At 47.1% G+C, this 22,701-nt stretch overlaps 1 protein-coding gene across 3 annotated transcripts in view; it reads right to left on the reverse strand.

Annotated features, from left to right (window-relative positions):
- Positions 1 to 22,701, reverse strand: part of MEGF6 (multiple EGF like domains 6) — a 225,973-nt gene that overhangs the window by 45,575 nt on the left and 157,697 nt on the right. For all 3 annotated transcript variants that reach the window (XM_063943353.1, XM_063943351.1, XM_063943352.1), the window contains exons 20-23: positions 17,792 to 17,920; positions 3,764 to 3,892; positions 1,983 to 2,111; positions 1,038 to 1,166 (exon numbers count right to left, since the gene is read on the reverse strand). In XM_063943353.1, the coding sequence (XP_063799423.1) occupies positions 1,038 to 1,166; positions 1,983 to 2,111; positions 3,764 to 3,892; positions 17,792 to 17,920 (516 nt within the window). The remainder of the gene's footprint in view (positions 1 to 1,037; positions 1,167 to 1,982; positions 2,112 to 3,763; positions 3,893 to 17,791; positions 17,921 to 22,701) is intronic.

The following is a 22,701-nucleotide window of genomic DNA, read 5'->3' on the forward strand; positions in this document are numbered from 1 at the left end:
AGAGACAGAGAGAGAGTATGCCAGCACACACCCCAGCGCAATGACCCTGGAGACCAACACAAAATGTTTTTCCCCAGCAGCGCTGTATAATCTTATCCACCAATTATGTGCCCCCCCCCCCTCTCTTTTAAACACCCCTTCACCGTGTGTAAGCAGGGGAGAGTCCGGGGAGCTTCCTCTCAGCGTTCTGTGGAGAGAAAAATGGCGCTGGTGAGTGCTGAGGGAGAAGCCCCGCCCCCTCGGCGGCGGGCTTCGGTCCCACTCAAATTTGTGTAAAAATGGCGGGGGCTCTTTTATATACATGTACAGTGCCCAGCTGTACATGTATATATCTTTTTGCCATGTTTTGAGGTGTTATTATTGCTGCCCAGGGCGCCCCCCCTGCGCCCTGCACCCATACAGTGACCGGAGTGTGTGAGGTGTGTGGAGCAATGACGCACAGCTGCGGTGCTGTGCGTTACCTCAGTGAAGCCGCTGAAGGCTTCTGCCGCCTGAGACGTCTTCTTGCTTCTGTTCTTCTGGCTCTGTGAGGAGAACGGCGGCGTGGCTCCGGGGGTGGACGCCCAGGACGAACCTGTGTTCACCCCGTCTGGAGCTAATGGTGTCCAGTAGCCGAGGAAGCAGATCCTATCATTTAAGTAGGTCTGCTCCTCTCTCCCCAGTCCCTCGATGCAGGGAGCCTGTTGCCAGCAGTGCTCCCTGTAAAAATAGAAAAATCCAAACAAAAATGCTTTCTAATGCAAAGAACTCAGGAGAGCTCCCTGCAGTGCGCCCATCTTCCTCTGGACACAGTGTAAAACTGAGGTCTGGAGGAGGGACATAGAGGGAGGAGCCAGTGCACACCCAGAATCCAAAGCTTTCTTAAAGTTCCCTATCTCCTGCGGAGCCCGTCTATTCCCCATGGTCCTTACGGAGTCCCCAGCATCCTCTAGGACGTTAGAGAAATATTTATTAAATTGCTGCAAGAAAAGTATTATTGTGTCAATAAAAACCCCACACCACAGATATCTCTCACCACACCGCATGCACTCACTTACCCGTCTGACAAGAGTCCCCTGTCCATCCTGCCCGGCACGTACATGCGCCAGTTTCCCAATCGCAAACGCCACCATTTTGACAGGTGCAATTCTGCAGACAGCCATCTCCATATGTTCCAGAGCTACACTCTGGTGGAAGAGATCACAGAGCCATAAACCTACTGTACTGTGTGTTTCCAGGCCTGCTTCATGTCTGGTTTACTAGGAACCTAACGGATTGTCTCCGCGTTTTCAGAAAGAGTAATTATGCATTATAATATTTTATTTAATATGGAGTTTATAATATTATCACTGAATTAGTCCCCATCCAGCAATAGCCAAGAATGTAGATCTGGCGGAAGTCACTATAAAATACCAATTTATCACTTTCCAAGGTATGGGTTGATGCAAGCTGGACTAGGTACTATACCAATAACATCACATCAGATGTGGTTCTCAAGCTGGTGTGGAACAACAGGTCACAGCATGTCCTGCCCATCAGAATCAGGAAGTGGGAAAATGGTACTTGTAGTTCATCAGGGCAGTACGGCTGGTGTAATGGTTAGCATTACTGCCTCACAGCACTGAGGTCATGGGTTCGATTCCCACCATGGCCCAACTGTGCGGAGTTTGTATATTCTCCCCGTACTTGCGTGGGTTTCCTCCGGGTACTCCGGTTTCCACCCACAATCCAAAAAAATATACAGGTTGGTTAATTGGATTTCAACAAAAATTAACCCTAGCGTGAATGTGTGTGTGTACATGTGATAGGGAATATAGATTGTAAGCTCCACTGGGGCAGGGACTGATGTGAATGGCCAAATATTCTCTGGAAAGCGCTGCGGAATGTGTGTGCACTATATAAATAACTGCTAATAATAATAATAATCAGCAGCTTGAGAAGCATAAGTGGCCTATCTCAGTACTACATGAATAATAAATAATTTTGTGAGGTAAATGTCTCACCCATTTCACATGCCAATCCTGTCCAACCTTTTTGACAAATGCAGAGGCCGGTGATATGGTTGCAAGTTCCGCCGTTTCTACAGATACATTGCTGAAGGCAGTTTTCTCCATAGAAACCATCCGGACAAGCTGGAAAAACACAAACATTATACTAAAATCAGTTATAAGAAGATGTATCGTGGGCACAAAACTTTAATAACCTTATAAATATTCAAAATATACACTCTGCAGCTTCTCTGAGAGGGGTCATATGAGTTTGAGAGGTGTCTGGGAGGTTGCCGTGGTTGAGCTCTGGTGCATTAGGAAGTTTAGGCCTACACAGTGACCTCTTCTCATAAGCTTCATTTGCCATACTTAGAGTAGGCTAAGGTTTAGGATGCATGATCCTATATACTTATTATCTGATCCTATATACTATTGTCTGATCCTATAATGCCATCAAAATTGTTCCCAATCTTATCTTAGAAATAAGGGGGCAGCAGAAAAGTTATCGCTTACACTGACCTAGCCCATAAAAGTAACATTGCATCAGGGTAAATGAGTAGCTTTGGCTGCAATGGTGCATACAAGTAATATTGCATGTGGATGTAAAATAGCTTTCGCTGCAATGGCACATATAAGTAATATTACACGCGGGTGTAGGGATAGCTTTGGCTGCAAAGTAATAACGCCTGTGGTTCTAGGGATACTGTAGCTTTGCCTGCAATGGTGAATAAGTGTAATATTGCATGTGGTGTAGGGATTGCTTTCACTGGCCTGGCACACATAAGTAATATAATGTGAATGTAGGGATAGCTTGGGCTGCAATGGGGAATAAAAAGTAATTTTGCATATTGGTGCAGGGATAGCTTTGGCTGCAATGGTGCATACAGTTAATGTAGCATGAGGATGTAAGGATATAGATTTGGCTGCAATGGTGCATACAAGTAATATCACATAAGGGTGAAAGGATAGCTTTGGCTGCAGTGGTGCATACGGGTAATATTGCATATTGGTGTAGGAATAGCTTTGGCTGTAATGGTGCATAAAATTACGTAACGTGGATGTAGGGATAGCTTTGGCTGCAGTGGTCTGTACAGGTAATATTGCATGTGGGTGTAAAGTAGGGATAGCTTTGGCTGCAATGGTGCAGACAGGTAATAATGCATGAGGGTGTAGTGATAGCTGACTGCAATAGTGCATACAAGTAATATTGCATATGGGTGTAGGGATAGGTTTGGCTGCAATGGTGCATACAAGTAATGTTGCATATGTGCAATGGTGCATACAAGTAATATTACATAAGGGTGTAGGGATAGCTTTGGCTGCAGTGGTGCATACGGATAATATTGCATATGGGTGCTGGTATAGCTTTGGCTGCAATGGTGCATACAATTAAAGTAACATGTGGGTGTAGGGATATAGCTTTAACTGATTCAACCCTCCAAGTCAGATCACTGGAAGAAGCATAAACGTGTCCCATCTAAACAATTAGCATTGTACTTTTTTCCTATATAACTGAGCTAATCCTAAAACATGTTTCAACTTAAAATCCTCCAACCCCTGTATCCTAGAGACTAATCTCTAAGATATGAAAGGAAACTGAGCCACTCAGCTAGCATACAGGGTATCGCGGCTCATTAATCACAACGTGTTTTTTTCATTAAAAAAAAAATATTCTCCACAGAGTGAAAACAAGACACAGTCCGACATCCTGTCACCTGTACCCAGCAGGGTCCACGGACCTGTCAGCGTCTCTGCAGAGGGAACAGTAGGGAGAGGAAGTTCTCCTCCTGCCTTACCTAGCTGGCAGCGGGCTCCCGTCCACCCAGGGGCACAGATACACTGGCCGCTGACATGGTCACACCTAACGTCATGCACGCACTGACACCTCTCCTGGCAGCCACTTCCGTATCGGTTGTCTGGACATTCTAGGAAAAAAGGTTTCATTACAAGAAACACATTGCTACAAAAGGAGAGCTAGGCAGACACAAGGAAGAAGGCAAAACAATTAACCAAAAAGTTGTAACTTTATGTGTACATTCAGCAACATACCATAGGGGCATTTGGGGAGGTGTAAGGGGAGTCCCCAACCCTCCTCTTTCAAAGTCATTGCTGCAGGTAAAGTTGTGATATGTATATGAGTAAGTCCTAGGGACCAAAGGTGGTGTCCCTACTGACTCCAAATATGTCAGCACAGCCCAAGGGCTTATACCACTGCACTCCATACACGATCTACTTACATATAGTTAGCACTGGGCACTAGGATTAGCTTTATAAAACTACAACACATAATAACAATCCTACTGTATATAATAAAAGGTTAGCGCTGCTCCTCACCTCTAAGGGGGGATTCAAGTGTTTTGCGCGCTGCTGGCCATTAGATGGCACCCAATGGAGCAATTTAAGTGTTGCTCCATTTGGGTGCACACAGCCGCCAATGCTGACATTACTGTTATGTTGTTCCGTCATTTTCACATGCTGGTAACTAGTAATAATACATAATAATATTATGCCATAAAGTTAATACATTACTACAGACATATTCACAAGGTATAAATAGTGTGTGTGCAACAAAATTCAAAATATTTTGAGCGTGACTGAGATAGTCACACCTTTGCTTTGTGATGGTGCAATGTACACAAACTTTGTTTCATGCACAAAATGATCACAAATATTGAATAAAATTACCTTCAGGCTAGGTGTGTAAGGTGTATATGAAACATACAGATGTGTCCTCATACATCTAGCCTCAATACACCATGTGGCGCAGGGGGCCTGGCGCGAAAAGAGCCGTCAGGTCCTCTGCTAGTGCCGGGCTTCTGTTCTCATGTCTTTTTCATGCGGTAGTGCCTCTTAGCCACCAGGGCCGGCAACAGAAATCTTGGGGCCCCATACAGTGATATCTCTGGGGTCCCCTCAGATTATATATTTTATATATATATATATATATATATATATATATAAAATAAAAAACAGTTTCCCAAGTGCGCAAAATAAGACTATCTACAATGATTCTTCCAGTGTTGTTTCCATAAGTCAGAATTGAATACTGGAGAGGATTGGTATCTGGGAACCTGTAACGGACACCCTTCACCAAGATGGTCACCCAAACAAGAGGCCCAAGGCCAATTAGTAAAAAATTGTTTTAATAACACATGTTGAAACAACTACAGTTTTCACATAAAATTCCTCATATAGTGTTCACAAAGATGTGTTTAAAATGATGACAATAAAGGATAACCAGTATGTTCGTTGTGTGGTCTTTAACTCTAGATACTCCCTCACCTTTTTCAAGGTGCGAGCTTAAGAGGGAGTATCTTCACAAACTATACTGGAAACTCCTGACTGACAAACCCAACGCGTTTCGTCTTATTGACTTCATCAGGGGTAACTTGTTTGGGGATGAATAAAAAGAATGAATTTAGTTTATAAGGACTGATGTCCAAAATTTGAAGAGCAAAGAATATAAATGGTATGAGAATTTAGAAAAAAGGTACCTACCAAATATATAAAACAGGCTTATTTGCCATTAATAGATTTGTGTGTAGAGAATCACAACCTAAAATTGTGAATACATATATAAATATATATAAAGAGCGTAACGGATTTGGCGCTATATAACAAATTGCTGTGCACTTTGGGCCCCTCTGATCCTTGGGGCACGGTATAGTTGTCCCCTTTGAACCCCCCTGTCGGCGGCCCTGTTAGCCACAATGAGTCTGTATATGGAGCATAACAGAGTTTGCCATGGAAAGAAGCTAGCACTTGGCATACAGATTCAGACTCAGTTACACACATATATACAAGCGTCGCATATCAGATTAATCAGCATTCTCCCGATGCATCCTAGTCACACTAAGATGTATTTTTGGGCTAAAAAGACACCTGGCGCTAGCAGAGTCGCACGGAACCTGGCGCGCCAAGAGAAGCTGCTTAGCGTGGCTTCAGCAATAGCAATAGTGTATGAGGACACATTTGTAAATTCATTGTGCGTCTTGACTGTATCTAATTATACATACTTCCCAACCTTGCATGAAAGCGGGATCCCTCGCAACCCGAAGGTGCGTGCTGCCGAAAAGGGGCAGAGCCTCATGGTGAAGGGGTGGAACCACTGAGTGAATGGGTGTGGCCTTGCAGCAAACCCCAGTTGCAATCAATGTTGGGGTGGACCCAAGCATTTCGGACATGGGATACTCAGCCTGTATATATAACCACAGTACCATTCATGGGGGAACCATTAGGACCACAGTACCATTCATGGGGGAACCATGGGGCACCCATTGCTTTCAGGCAATGGGTGCCTTTACTTGGAGTTTTACAATAATAGGATTTTAATTACCTACCGGTAAATCCTTTTCTCGTAGTCCATAAGGGATATTGGGGAATCTAGTACGATGGGGTATAGACGGGGTCCAAAGGAACCAGTGCACTTTAAATTTCTTCAACTGGGTGTGCTGGCTCCTCCCCTTTATGCCCCCTCCTTCCCCCCACAGGCAGTTATAGGTAAAAATGTGGCGAAGGAGAGAGGACATATATGAGAGAAGGAAATATGATAACAAAGGGTGGTGAGATTTACATACCAGCACACCACTAACATATAACAACCAGCAATGGCTGGTAAAAACAACAGCAACTGCTGAACAGGTAACCACATAACAAGATCCTGCAGAAAAGTCAACGCACTGAGGCGGGCGCCCAATATCCCTTATGGACTATGAGAAAAGAATTTACCGGTAGGTAATAAAAATCCTATTTTCTCTAGCATCCATAAGGGATATTGGGGAATTTAGTACGATGGGGACGTCCCAAAGCTTCCAGAACGGGCAGGAACGTGTGGAGACTGCTGCAGCACCGTCTGCCCAAACTGGGTATCTTCTTTGGCCAGGGTAACAAACTTGTAGAACTTCACAAAAGTGTTCTTCCCTGACCAGGTAGCAGCTCAGCAAAGTTGTAAGGCCGAGACTCCACGGGCAGCCGCCCAGGAAGAACCCACTGATCTCCTAGAGTGGGCCTTCAGAGACTTAGGAACAGGTAAGGCGGCCGACACATAGGCTTGTTTAATAGTAAGCCTAATCCAATGAGCAATGGACTGCTTTGAAGCAGGACAACCCTTTTTCTGCGCATCATAGAGCATGAACAAAGAATCCGTCTTTCTGATCCGAGCCGTTCTCATGAGATAGGTCTTCAAGGCTCGCACAGCATCTAATGCCTACGGAGGAGCAGAAGCGCCAGAACCGGACGGAATCACAATAGGCTGATTGAAGTGAAACACGGAGACAACCTTCGGCAGAAACTGCTGTTTAGCCGGAGCTCCACTCTGTCCTCGTAAACGACCAAGGGCCTAATTCAGACCTGGTGGCACGCAGGATATTTTTTGCACTGCTGCTACCAGGTAATCGCCGCCTACAGGGGACGTTTCTGCACAGGGGGTTTCTGCACAGCCCAGGACTTACTCAGCTGCTGCGACGATCCGGGATGTTGCAGACATCAGGAATCCTCTCTGGAAACGGCCGGGTACGCCTGCGTTTTTCTGGACACTCCCAGAAAATGGTAAATTGCCACCCACGAACGCCTTCTGCCTATCAATCTTCTTGCGATCGCCGGTGCAATTGCTTTCTTCGTAAGATTCGACGAAAAAATGCAGCGTGCAATCGGGTCTGAATGACCCCCCCAAGTATGGACTTTTACACGACAAGGCCCCCAATTCTGAGACACGTCGAGCAGAAGCCAGGGCCAGTAACATCACCGGTTTCCACGTGAGGTACTTGTCTTCCACCGTCATCAGAGGTTCAAACCAGGAGGACTGTAGAAAATCCAACACTACATTCAGATCCCAGGGTGCCAAATGTCTGAACTTCTGGCAACACTGCCAATTTCTTCTGAAAGAAAATGGAGAGGGCTGAAATCTGGACCTTAATGGAACCCAGGCGATAGCCCTTATCCACACTAACCTGCAAGAAACATAAGAAACGTCCCAAGTGAAACTCAGCAGGCGGATACGTGCACTCCTTACACCAAGAGACATATCTTCTCCAGATATGATGATAGTGTTTTGACGTCACCAGTTTTCTTGCATGAACCATGGTAGCAATAACCTTTTTGGAAAGGCCCTTGTGAGTTAGGATGTTCCGCTCAACCGCCATGCCGTTAAACGAAGTCGCTGGAAGTCCGGGTAGACGAACGGTCCTTATTGAAGAAGATCGCTTCTTAGTGGCAGAGGCCAAGGGCCTTCGACGGACATGTCCAGAAGATCCACGTACCACGCCCTCCGAGGCCAATCCGGGGCAATCAGAATTGCCTGGACTCTGATTCCTGATTCGCTTTAGCACCCTTGGGAGCAACGGAATCTGAGGAAACAGGTAGACCAGCCGGTAAGGCCAAGGTGACACCAGTGCATCCACTGCCCTCGCCAGAGGGTCCCTGGTTCGCAAGCAATACCAGGGAAGTTTCTTGTTGAGATGAGAAGCCATCATATCTTTCTGCGGGCAGCCCCATCGGTTGATGACCTGCTGGAACACCTGCTGGTGGAGACCCCACTCCCCTGGGTGGAGATCGTGGAGACTCAGGAAGTCCGCTTCCCAGTTGTCCACACCCGGAATGATGATTGCCAACAGAGCTCTTGCATTTCTTTCCGCCCAGAGGAGTATCTTTGACACCTCTCACATGCAGGCTCTGCTTTTGTCCCTCCTTGTCGATTGATACACGCCACCGCTGTGGCGTTGTCCGACTGTACCTGGGTCGCGTGATCCCTGAGCAGAGGAGAGGCCTGAAGCAGAGCATTGTAGATCGCCCGAAGTTTCAGAATGTTGATCGGAAGGAGGCTTTCGTGGGCTGACCACCTGCCCTGGAACTGCGCACCTTGGGTGACAGCTCCCCATCCCCTTAGACTCGCATCCGTCGTGAGGAGGGTCCAATCCTGAATCCCGAAACTCCGGCCTTCCAGGAGATTGGAGGACTGCAGCCACCACAGGAGGTAAATCCTGGCCTGAGGTGACAGCCGAATCATCCGGTCCATCTGTAGATGTGATCCGGACCACTTGCTCAGGAGATCCAATTGAAATGTTCTGGCATGGAACCTTCCATATTGGATCGCCTCGTATGAGGCGACCACCTTCCCAACAATCTTATGCAAAGATGGATGGACACTCGAGTAGGTCGGAGCACCATGTGGACCATCTCCTGAAGTGTTCTCGCCTTGTCCTCTGGAAGGAACACCTTCTGGGCCACAGTATCCAGCAACATCCCCAGGAACAGGAGCCGCTGAGTCAGCTCCAGGTGGGACTTCTATAAGTTGAGGATCCACCCATTGTGTGACAGAAGTTGGCTAGTGTGCGGTTGATATGGAGCAATAAAAACTCCCTGGATTTTGCCTTTAGCAGAAGATCATCCAGGTAAGGGACAACATTGACCCCCTGGACCCGGAGTTGGAACATCATCTCCACCATCACCTTCGTGAATACCCTCAGAGCTGTGGACAGGCCGAAAGGCAGTGCCTGGAATTGGAAGTGATCGTCCAGCAGGGCAAACCGCAAGTACGCCTGATAGGCGGCCAAATCGGAATATGGAGGTATGCATCCTTGATATCCAAGGAGACCATGAATTCCTGTTCTTCCAGGCCCGCAATCACTGCTAGCAGGGATTTTATTTTGAACTTGAACACCTTCAAGTAAGGATTCAAGGATTTTAGATTCAAAATGGGTCTTACCGAACATCCGGTTTTGGCACCACAAACAGGTTGGAGTAAACCCCCTTTCCGCGTTGTGGTATTGGTACTGGAACAATGACGTGGGACTGGACCAACTTTTGGATGGCCTGTTGCAAAGTAACTTGCATATCCTCCACAGCTGGTAAGCTGGATTTGAAAAATTGTTGGGGAGGAGAACTGTCGAACTCCAGCTTGCCAGGAAGTCTCCCAGACGTGAATGAAGTGACGCAGTCGAGCTCCCACCTCGAGATCCCCTCGGGGTGGATGGGCACTGTCATGCTGAGGCCTTAGCGGAAGCAGAACTGGTGGTTTGTTCCTGAGAGCTGGTGCTTGCAGGCTTTCTGGACTTACCTCTGGTGCCTCTAGATGCATTGGAGGCACCTCTGGCCTTGGATCGAAATCTGTGAGACTGAAAGGACAGGACAGACGGCTCCGGGAGGGGAGAAATGTGGATTTCCCAGCCGATACTTTGGAAAATAAGAATTTACTTACCGATAATTCTATTTCTCGGAGTCCGTAGTGGATGCTGGGGTTCCTGAAAGGACCATGGGGAATAGCGGCTCCGCAGGAGACAGGGCACAAAAAGTAAAGCTTTAGGATCAGGTGGTGTGCACTGGCTCCTCCCCCTATGACCCTCCTCCAAGCCTCAGTTAGGATACTGTGCCCGGACGAGCGTACACAATAAGGAAGGATTTTGAATCCCGGGTAAGACTCATACCAGCCACACCAATCACACTGTACAACCTGTGATCTGAACCCAGTTAACAGTATGATAACAGCGGAGCCTCTGAAAAGATGGCTCACAACAATAATAACCCGATTTTTGTAACTATGTACAAGTAATGCAGATAATCCGCACTTGGGATGGGCGCCCAGCATCCACTACGGACTCCGAGAAATAGAATTATCGGTAAGTAAATTCTTATTTTCTCTATCGTCCTAGTTGATGCTGGGGTTCCTGAAAGGACCATGGGGATTATACCAAAGCTCCCAAACGGGCGGGAGAGTGCGGATGACTCTGCAGCACCGAATGAGAGAACTCCAGGTCCTCCTTAGCCAGGGTATCAAATTTGTAGGATTTTACAAACGTGTTTGCCCCTGACTAAATAGCCGCTCGGCAAAGTTGTAAAGCCGAGACCCCTCGGGCAGCCGCCCAAGATGAGCCCACCTTCCTTGTGGAATGGGCATTTACATATTTTGGCTGTGGCAGGCCTGCCACAGAATGTGCAAGCTGAATTGTATTACACATCCAACTAGCAATAGTCTGCTTAGAAGCAAGAGCACCCAGTTTGTTGGGTGCATACAGGATAACAGCAAGTCAGTTTTCCTGACTCCAGCCGTCCTGGAACCTATACTTTCAGGGCCCTGACAACATCCAGCAACTTGGAGTCCTCCAAGTCCCTAGTAGGCGCAAGGCACCACAATAAGCTGGTTCAGGTGAAACACTGACACCACCTTAGGGAGAGAACTGGGGACGAGTCCGCAGCTCTGCCCTGTCCGAATGGACAAACAGATATGGGCTTTTTTGAGAAAAAAACCCACCAATTTGACACTCGCCTGGCCCAGGCCAGGGCCAAGAGCACGGTCACTTTTCATGTGAGATGCTTCAAATCCACAGATTTGACTGGTTTTAAACCAATGTGATTTGAGGAATCCCAGAACTACGTTGAGATCCCACAGTGCCACTGGAGGCACAAAAGGGGGTTGTATATGCAATACTCCCTTGACAAACTTCTGGACTTCAGGAACTGAAGCCAATTCTTTCTGGAAGAAAATCGACAGGGCCGAAATTTGAACCTTAATGGGCCCCAATTTGAGGCCCATAGACACTCCTGTTTGCAGGAAATGCAGGAATCGACCGAGTTGAAATTTCTTCGTGGGGCCTTCCTGGCCTCACACCACGCAACATATTTTCGCCACATGTGGTGATAATGTTGTGCGGTCACCTCCTTCCTGGCTTTGACCAGGGTAGGAATGACCTCTTCCGGAATGCCTTTTTCCCTTAGGATCCGGCGTTCCACCGCCATGCCGTCAAACGCAGCTGCGGTAAGTCTTGGAACAGACATGGTACTTGCTGAAGCAAGTCCCTTCTTAGCGGCAGAGGCCATAAGTCCTCTGTGAGCATCTCTTGAAGTTCCGGGTACCAAGTCCTTCTTGGCCAATCCGGAGCCATGAGTATAGTTCTTACTCCTCTACGTCTTATAATTCTCAGTACCTTAGGTATGAGAAGCAGAGGAGGGAACACATACACCGACTGGTACACCCACGGTGTTACCAGAACGTCCACAGCTATTGCCTGAGGGTCTCTTGACCTGGCGCAATACCTGTCCCGTTTTTTGTTCAGACGGGACGCCATCATGTCCACCTTTGGTATTTCCCAACGGTTCACAATCATGTGGAAAAACTTCCCGATGAAGTTTCCACTCTCCCGGGTGGAGGTCGTGCCTGCTGAGGAAGTCTGCTTCCCAGTTTCCACTCCCGGAATGAAACACTGCTGACAGTGCTATCACATGATTTTCCGCCCAGCGAAAAGTCCTTGCAGTTTTTGCCATTGCCCTCCTGCTTCTTGTGCCGCCCTGTCTGTTTACGTGGGCGACTGCCGTGATGTTTTTCCCACTGGATCAATACCGGCTGACCTTGAAGCAGAGGTCTTGCTAAGCTTAGAGCATTTTAAATTTACCCTTAGCTCCAGTATATTTATGTGGAGAAAAGTCTCCAGACTTGATCACACTCCCTGGAAATTTTTTCCTTGTGTGACTGCTCCCCAGCCTCTCGGGCTGGCCTCCGTGGTCACCAGCATCCAATCCTGAATGCCGAATCTGCGGCCCTCTAGAAGATGAGCACTCTGTAACCACCACAGGAGAGACACCCTTGTCCTTGGATATAGGGTTATCCGCTGATGCATCTGAAGATGCGATCCGGACCATTTGTCCAGCAGATCCCACTGAAAAGTTCTTGCGTGAAATCTGCCGAATGGAATTGCTTCGTAGGAAGCCACCATTTTTACCAGGACCCTTGTGCAATGATGCACTGACACTTTTCCTGGTTTTAGGAGGTTCTTGACTAGCTCGGATAACTCCCTGGCTTTCTCTTCCTGGAGAAACACCTTTTTCTGGACTGTGTCCAGAATCATCCCTAGGCACAGCAGACGTGTCGTCAGGATCAGCTGCGATTTTGGAATATTTAGAATCCATCCGTGCTGTTGTAGCAGTATCCGAGATAGTGCTACTCCGACCTCCAACTGTTCCCTGGACTTTGCCCTTATCAGGAGATCGTCCAAGTAAGGGGTAATTAAGACGCCTTTTCTTCGAAGAAGAATCATCATTTCGGCCATAACCTTGGTAAAGACCCGGGGTGCCGTGGACAATCCAAACGGCAGCGTCTGAAACTGACAGTGACAGTTCTATACCACGAACCTGAGGTACCCTTAGTGAGAAGGGCAAATTTGGGACATGGAGGTAAGCATCCCTGATGTCCCGGGACACTATATAGTCCCCTTCTTCCTGGTTCGTTATCACTGCTCTGAGTGACTCCATCTTGATTTGAACCTTTGTAAGTGTTCAAATTTTTTTAGATTTAGAATAGGTCTCACCTAGCCTTCTGGCTTCAGTACCACAATATAGTGTGGAATAATACCCCTTTCCTTGTTGTAGGAGGGGTAATTTGATTATCACCTGCTGGGAATACAGCTTGTGAATTTTTTCCCATACTGCCTCCTTGTCGGAGGGATACCTTGGTAAAGCAGACTTCAGGAGCCTGCGAGGGGGAAACGTTTCGACATTCCAATCTGTACCCCTGGGATACTACTTGTAGGATCCAGGGGTCCTGTACGGTCCCAGCGTCATGCTGAGAGCTTGGCAGAAGCGGTGGAAGGCTTCTGTTCCTGGGAATGGGCTGCCTGCTGCAGTCTTCTTCCCTTTCCTCTATCCCTGGGCAAATATGACTCTTATAGGGACGAAAGGACTGAGGCTGAAAAGACGGTGTCTTTTTCTGCAGAGATGTGACTTAGGGTAAAAACGGTGGATTTTCCAGCAGTTGCCGTGGCCACCAGGTCCGATGGACCGACCCCAAATAACTCCTCTTCCTTTATACGGCAATACACCTTTGTGCCGTTTGGAATCTGCATCACCTGACCACTGTCGTGTCCATAAACATCTTCTGGCAGATATGGACATCGCACTTACTCTTGATGCCAGAGTGCAAATATCCCTCTGTGCATCTCGCATATATAGAAATGCATCCTTTAAATGCTCTATAGTCAATAAAATACTGTCCCTGTCAAGGGTATCAATATTTTTAGTCAGGGAATCCGACCAAGCCACCCCAGCTCTGCACATCCAGGCTGAGGCGATCGCTGGTCGCAGTATAACACCAGTATGTGTGTATATACTTTTATATGATATTTTCCAGCCTCCTGTCAGCTGGCTCCTTGAGGACGGCCCTATCTATAGACGGTACCGCCACTTGTTTTGATAAGCGTGTGAGCGCCTTATCCACCCTAAGGGGTGTTTCCCAACGTGCCCTAACTTCTGGCGGGAAAGGGTATACCGCCAATAATTTTCTATCGGGGGGAACCCACGCATCATCACACACTTCATTTAATTTATCTGATTCAGGAAAAACTACAGGTAGTTTTTTCACATCCCACATAATACCCTCTTTTGTGGTACTTGTAGTATCAGAAATATGTAACACCTCCTTCATTGCCCTTAACGTGTGGCCCTAATAAGGAATACGTTTGTTTATTCACCGTCGACACTGGATTCAGTGTCCGTGTCTGTGTCGACCGACTAAGGTAAACGGGCGTTTTAAAAACCCCTGACGGTGTTTTTGAGACGTCTGGACCGGTACTAATTGTTTGTCGGCCGTCTCATGTCGTCAACCGACCTTGCAGCGTGTTGACATTATCACGTAATTCCCTAAATAAGCCATCCATTCCGGTGTCGACTCCCTAGAGAGTGACATCACCATTACAGGCAATTGCTCCGCCTCCTCACCAACATCGTCCTCATACATGTCGACACACACGTACCGACACACAGCACACACACAGGGAATGCTCTGATAGAGGACAGGACCCACTAGCCCTTTGGAGAGACAGAGGGAGAGTTTGCCAGCACACACCAAAAAACGCTATAATTATATAGGGACAACCTTATATAAGTGTTTTCCCTTATAGCATCTTTTTATATATTTCTAACGCCAAATTAGTGCCCCCCCTCTCTGTTTTAACCCTGTTTCTGTAGTGCAGTGCAGGGGAGAGCCTGGGAGCCTTCCCTCCAGCCTTTCTGTGAGGGAAAATGGCGCTGTGTGCTGAGGAGATAGGCCCCGCCCCTTTTTCGGCGGGCTCGTCTCCCGCTCTTCAACGGATTCTGGCAGGGGTTAAATATCTCCATATAGCCCCCGGAGGCTATATGTGAGGTATTTTTTGCCAAAAAATAGGTTTACATTGCCTCCCAGGGCGCCCCCCTCCCAGCGCCCTGCACCCTCAGTGACTGCCGTGTGAAGTGTGCTGAGAGCAATGGCGCACAGCTGCAGTGCTGTGCGCTACCTTAAGAAGACTGAGGAGTCTTCTGCCGCCGATTCTGGACCTTCTTCTCTTTTCAGCATCTGCAAGGGGGCCGGCGGCGAGGCTCCGGTGACCATCCAGGCTGTACCTGTGATCGTCCCTCTGGAGCTAATGTCCAGTAGCCAAAGAAGCCAATCCATCCTGCACGCAGGTGAGTTCACTTCTTCTCCCCTAAGTCCCTCGTTGCAGTGATCCTGTTGCCAGCAGGACTCACTGTAAAATAAAAAACCTAAGCTAAACTTTTCTAAGCAGCTCTTTAGGAGAGCCACCTAGATTGCACCCTTCTCGGCCGGGCACAAAAATCTAACTGAGGCTTGGAGGAGGGTCATAGGGGGAGGAGCCAGTGCACACCACCTGATCCTAAAGCTTTACTTTTTGTGCCCTGTCTCCTGCGGAGCCGCTATTCCCCATGGTCCTTTCAGGAACCCCAGCATCCACTAGGACGATAGAGAAATCCAGGTATCTAATTCAACCCCAAAGAGCCATTCTCCAGAAAAGGGGAAGGATTCCACACTACGTTTGGATTCTGCGTCCGCAATCCACTGACGCAACCACAAGGCCCTGCACGCCGACACTGCCATGGCAGAAGTCCTAGCATTCCCCATCTCCTTGAGCAAATCACAGAGGACACGGGTAGTGTCCTGAATGTGTTTTAGGAGGATCACCATAGTGACCAAGGGCATATTCCCCAAAAGGCCCTCCTGACTTTGAGTGGCTCAGGAATGAATGGCATGGGTCATCCAGCAACCCGCAATAACCGGCCTTTGTGATACACCTGCTGCAATGTAAATAGATTTGAGTGTAGTCTCTATTTTTCTATCCCCAGAATCCTTCATGGTAAAGGATCCCGGGGCAGGCAGCACCGCCTTTTTGGACAGGCAAGAGACTGACACATAAACCCCTGGGGGTACCTCCCAAAATTTCCTACCTTCAGGCGCAAATGGGAAAGTGCGCAAAATGTTTTTGGACACTTGGAATTTCTTGTCTGGATTTTTCCGGGCCAGCTTGAATAGGTCATCTAACTCTGCAGAATCAGGGAAAGTGACATTAGGCTTGTTTTGTATAAAGAAAAACGACTGCTGTTGCGCAGCGTCCTCTAGAGGGAACTTTAACACATCCCGTATAGCCAGAATTAGGGGTTCAATACCCTAAGCAGAATCAGGATCCAAGTCATCCCCATCCTCCTGTATATCCTCATCTGTATCAGAGAGAAGAGCAGGTAACCCACGCTTCTGGGGACCTGCATGAGAGGGGGGGGGGCTGTATTGTATCCACCCTAGCAGCTAAATCTGCAACAGCCTGTTGTAGTAGCCGAGTTTTCTGTACATTAGCAGTGAGCTGGGATGACATATCTGACATAATAATTTTTAGAGACCCTAACCAGTGGGGCGCTGGACCCTCTTCGACAGCCCCTTCACTGATTTGTGAAGATTGGCTGCATTGTTCACATGAAAAAGAATCAGATGATAATGGAGATAATCTGGTGTGGCATACACTGCACAGCTTGTGTTTACCCATGTTTCACAGTAAGCACAATAACATACACATACACACAGAGAGTTCTATTGCAAGCCTGCCCTACTGTATGCGAGAGGAGACACACAGAGAGAAGGACACCAGCAGACCCTTTGCTGTACAGCCCCAGTGAGGCTGTCAGCTAACTATATTTCAGTAAACACTAATAAATACTGTCCTAGAGAAGACCCAGATAGTGTACACTAGCGGCTCTCCCCCTTTTCCACACCCTGTACCAGATACCCAGCGTGGCTGTGTGTGCTGAGAATGGCTGCAGTAAGCAGAGGAAGGCGCCAAAACACCTCAGGTCTGATGTAGCTCCGCCCCCTCCAATGGCGCCGGAGTTACAGTGATAGATTATACTGCCAATGTCTCCATTTAGCTTAAAACATCACAACAAGTGCCAGTCAAAGCGTTTTTGTGCCAGTCTACACGGGGGATCTTAGTGGGACCCTCCCGGGAGGGTCCCATACGCCGCGCCCGTGGTCAGCCACACAGTTAACCGGGGAACCCCCTAGCGGGGCCCCCGGTGTGTACTCACCACCGACGTCACCTTCAGGCAGCGTTAGGGGTGTGCGGCGTGCTGTGACAGCCAAGGCGAAGTGCCCCGCTGAACAACAACCCATCAGGACGGTGGTCCTGCAGCGGGGAAGCAGCTCTGCACCTCGTAAGGCCGGTGACCGTCTCCCCCCTAACTCCCACGGTGCAGGCATGCTGTTGTCAAACAGCATACCGAAAATAACAAGCATCAAAAAGAAATTGAAGAAAACTCTCTGGAGCTCAGAGATGTGCATCCTGTGCATCCTCTCCTGAGGGCACTTTTTTCTAAACTGCCTGTGGGGAGGGGGAAGGGGGGATGGGGCATAGAGGGGAGGAGCCAGAACACCCAGTTGAAGAAATTTAAAGTGCCCTGGCTCCTTCGGACCCCGTCTATACCCCATCGTACTAGATTCCCCAATATCCCTTATGGATGCTAGAGAAATTTGTTTTTCTTTTTAAACCCACAAAAAAAAAATATCTGCATGTGCAATAACTTACTTTGGCTGCAAGTAGAGCCAATCCACCCATCTAGACATGTGCAGGAACCAGTAATGTGACTGCAGCTGGCGCCGTTGGCACATTGGCAGCTGTTGGCGCAGTCAGTGCCGTAGAATCCTTCTGGACAAGCTGTAAGAATATCACAACACAGAAACAGCAAGTCAGTTCTAGTTTTGGAAAGAGAAGTGACTACAATACACACAGCGTTCCTCAACATATTTCACAGGGCACGTTGAAAAAAAAAAAATTGTAATCTGTGTTTATTAAAGTAAATACAGATATAAATCGGCACAATGTTGGGAGAAAAAAAAAAGGACAATATCAAACATAAAAGTATAAATTATACACAACAACGTGTACCAGTGCATATAAAATCAGATTGACATGTCCAGCAACATATAAATCTGCATTAACACGTTTCAAACCAGAGAAGAAGAAAAAGGTGAAAGAGATAAAAGAATAAAGAAAGGGGGAACAAGACCTAGAGCAGAGAATGCACATAAAAACATTAAAAAGCATATCAGTAACAAATCACCAACATCAATGTTTCAAGGAAGAGATATAGGGGGTGATTCCGAGTTGTTCGCTCGCTAGCTGCTTTTAGCAGCATTGCACACGCTAAGCCGCCGCCCTCTGGGAGTGTATCTTAGCTTAGCAGAATTGCGAACGAAAGATTCGCAGAATAGCGAAAATAAATTTCTTAGCAGTTTCTGAGTAGCTCGAGACTTACTCACAAATAGCGATCAGTTCAGTCAGTTTCGTTCCTGGTTTGATGTCACACACACGCCCAGCGTCCGGCCAGCCACTCCCCCGTTTCTCCAGACACTCCCGCGTTTTTCCCTGGCACGCCTGCGTTTTTCCGCACACTCCCAGAAAACGGCCAGTTTCCTCCCAGAAACACCCACTTCCTGTCAATCACACTCCGATCACTTCAACGAGGAAAAATCTTCGTTCAGACGTGAGTAAATCTACTAAGTTTTGTGTTAAAATACTAACCGCATGCGCACTGCGAACCATGCGCATGCGCATTTTTGCCTTAATCGCTCCGTAGCAAAAATCGGCAACGAGCGAACAACTCGGAATGACCCCCATAGTCCCTATAGGACCCAGAGGATTTATATTCCACCCAGGGCAACCACATAGCCATAAATTCGGTCAGTCTATCCCTGGAGCTCAGGAGAATATCCTCCATAGTCATGTAGTAATCAAGTCTGGAAAACCAAGCGTTCCGAATAGGGGAACTATCGGATTTCCACAGAGCAGGGATAACTGCACGGGCAGCATTACTAAGATGTCGCAGTAGCGATGACTTATAGATGGACAAAGGTAAAGAGGAGTGATTTAATAACCAAAAGGATGGGTAGGAGGGAACAGGGGCGTGGAGGATATCTCCTGAAACAGTTATTACGTCATCCCAGAAAATTTCCCAGTCATCCCAGATTTCCCGTTTGGGAATCACCGTAATTTGGGCTTCCAGTGATTGGGCAGAAAAATGGGTATCAGCCGAGATGGAGTTAAAGGCCTGTACGAGCCTGGGGGCGAGAATATCTTTAAATATTTTGTAATAAACGGCTGTGAAGCCTTCAGGGCCTGGGCTTTTACCTGAGGGTGTAGACGATATAACATGCTCTACCTCTTGCAAGGTAAAGGGTTTTTCCAAAGAGTCCCTGTCGGAAGGGGCCAATTTAGGGTATGCCACTTTTTCCAGATACAGCTTGGATTTCAGTATATTAGAAAGGGGGTCGTGGGCAGGAGAGGGGCTACCTAAATTATATAGAGAGGAATAAAACATTTTGAAACAAGTTGCTATAGCAGGCGTTTTGAAACAAAGAGAGCCTGCACTATTTTTCATAGTGGGATGAAAAAGACCGCCCTCTGGGTCCTAAGTACTTGTGCCAGTAAATGGCCCAGTTTATTACCCCACTGATAATATTTATTGTTGCATTTACGCAGAGAGAATTGGGTTTTGTTGTTAAGAATATTCTTCAGTTGGGTTCGGGCCTCAGTTAACTCTACTAAGTCAGAAGAGGATAGGGAGGATTTATGAAGAGTCTCCAAACGATGAATTTTATGCAACAAGGTGGCAGTTAGAGCCAGCCTATCTTTTTTCACACGAGAGCCTAATTGGATCAGTTTGCCCCGAAGAACGAATTTATGTGCCTCCCAAAGAGTCAATTTCGAGATCTCCGCAGTGTCATTTATGGCAAAATAATCAGACAGCGCCTTGTCCAGTTCACCCTTGCAGCACTTATCGTGGAGGAGGGATTCGTTAAGGCGCAAGTCCATTGACCAGGGGGTCGAGAGGGTCATAAATACCGGGGCGTGGTATGACCAAGTTATGGAACCAATGGAGGTGTCTATTAACAGGGGCAGGTGTCTATGGCTCAAAAATAAGTAGTCTAAGCGAGAGTAGGACTGGTGTGGGTGAGAGTAAAAGGAAAAATCACGATCAGACGGGTGGGTGACCCTCCAGGAGTCGGCAAGCTGAAGCTCATGAAACACCCTCCTAAATGGTCTGTGTTTTTGTTTGGAAAATTTCGGAGTGATAGGGGAGGTATCAATGGAAGGGTCCATGGTCCAATTTAAGTCACCCCCCCCCCCCCCCTCAAAAAAAACCCAATACAATAATACCTGTAAAAAGAGATTCAAGGTGGGGAAATAGGAGCGGAAAAAAGACAGTCGGTCCTGGTTAGGGGTGTAAATCACTATGAGTGTGTAGGTTTGGGAAAATATAGTACAATTAACCACCAATAATCTACCAGGAACCAATTTATGGACAGAGACATCAGTGACCTGCAGGGATTTAGAAAAAAGTATAGTGACCCCCATGTATTTACTCCCAGGGTTGTTAGAATAAAATGCAAGGGGGAATCTATGGTTGATAAGGGAAGGGCGGCGGGCAAAAACTTTAACGTGCGTCTCCTGTATGAAAGCAATATCCACCCTGTCCGACCACAATGACCTAAAGAGTTGGGACCTTTTTTCAGGGACATTGAGGCCCTTGGCATTAATGGAGGCTATCTTGAGCCTACCAGGGGCAGACATTGAACATATAGGGCACGTTTTTTATTTGTGCCAGCTGCTAGATAAGGAGCATTCATTACATTTACTTTTCTAGCAAGTCTGTTTTTTTCACCTGATTTTCACTGGCTACACAGAGAGGTCGGTGCGACTTTGGAAAATGTTGGGCAGAATATTTGTACTGAATATTCTGTATTGAGGCGGGAATTCCGTACTTTCCACTTACAAATATAGCTGTAAATCTTCCTTTGTGGATTTTCAACTAATGTGTTTGTTCTATCTGGAAATATCTCTACAGTATATGAATTTTGCCCTACTCGGACTTGTGCCTTATTATAACCCACCCGCATCGCGGAGCGGACTTACTGACAACGTCTTTGCTGCTTTGCTCTGAACATACTGTCTGTACTTTGTGGATAGGTGAGGGACAAACGGAACTAGAAATGTAATTCACATGAAATTCTACAGCGTTCTTAGCTCTTCTCTAGTTAATGTTAAACAAAAAGGGCCCAATTATTAAAAGGATAAAATGGGGCAATTCTCCCCCCCCCCCCCAAAAAAAAAAAAAACCCCCACAACATTTGGCTGCAGTTCAGCGCAACGGAGATATTTAACATTTGACACATATTTTCTGCCGCCGTGGGATTTGCGAATAAGCCCCATTTACCAAGCTCCGCAAAGCTTATATTTTTGGAGCTGTGCCCTGATAGCTATGTGCCTATCGATGACAGTACCATTACACATTTTTGGGAATCCCTCTCCATTAATTAGCACTTGCACAAGTGCTTTAAAATAGCAGATTGTGAACTCAGAAATTAAGTGATAGTGTAAAGGGCCCCATACACTAGAACGATATGTGTGAGGCTGAAGTCAGAGGCGATTTCCCTTGAACTCTCCCAGGAGCTTCCCGGGAGTGGTTCCATACGATTTGGTACATTTTGCATGCGATATATTGTATGCGATCCCAGCCATGCCTGCGGGAACCGACATATCACGAGTGCAGCACTAACGATCTAGGGGAGCCGATCCGACCCTCACGGGCACGCGCATCGGATCGGAAACACATCCAAAATGCCCCATTTCACCCAATATATCGTCCCGAATGCCCGAAATTGGGTGAAATCGGGCATTATCGTTCTACTGCACGGGGCCCTTAAGACCCCTTAAACGCACCAAGCCTTATGGTAAGAGGTAACACTGTATGCATGCATTTCCATACGAACAGAACTATCAGCAACATGGAATAAAGTCAAGCAACTGTCTGGGCTCTTAATGACCGTTTCCTCTATGTGACTAATGCTCTCCATATCGGTCATTCCGCCCCAGGCAATCACCGGGAGCCAGATAACTGAAATATAAGCTGGTTTCTCTCCACCTCACTCATTTCCTAGCTAACCATAGGTATCTAATTTCCCCATCTAACCAGAGAATGTGACAGTCTGTCTAGTGGTACACATGGGGGGGGTTCTGAGTCCCCATCTAACCAGAGAATGCGACAGGTCATTGCTGATATCCTGAGACAGCTTATATACAAATCAGAAGCTTTACAGCTACAGGATTCCGCACTAAATTGTTGTTTAGCTGCTGTAACAAATCTTGCTGAATATATAAATATATACCGATCTCAGTGGATCTTCATAGGAGATGCACGCAGAGCCGGCCATAGGCATAGGCAAACTAGGCAATTGCCTAGGGCATTTGATATGCCTAGGGGCATCAGCAGCTTTTGATGATTAAAATGATATGCGGCATGCCTATATTCTGTGTGTAGCATTTCATATGCAGATACAGCCACATTCTCACACAGTATATAGGCATGCTGCATATCATTTTAATCAGCAGAAGCTGGTTGTGCATCCTAGCCACATAGCAATGCAAATAAGATGCAT

This window comes from Pseudophryne corroboree, chromosome 10 (genome assembly GCF_028390025.1).
Source record: "Pseudophryne corroboree isolate aPseCor3 chromosome 10, aPseCor3.hap2, whole genome shotgun sequence".
Classification (NCBI taxonomy): Eukaryota; Metazoa; Chordata; class Amphibia; order Anura; family Myobatrachidae; genus Pseudophryne; species Pseudophryne corroboree.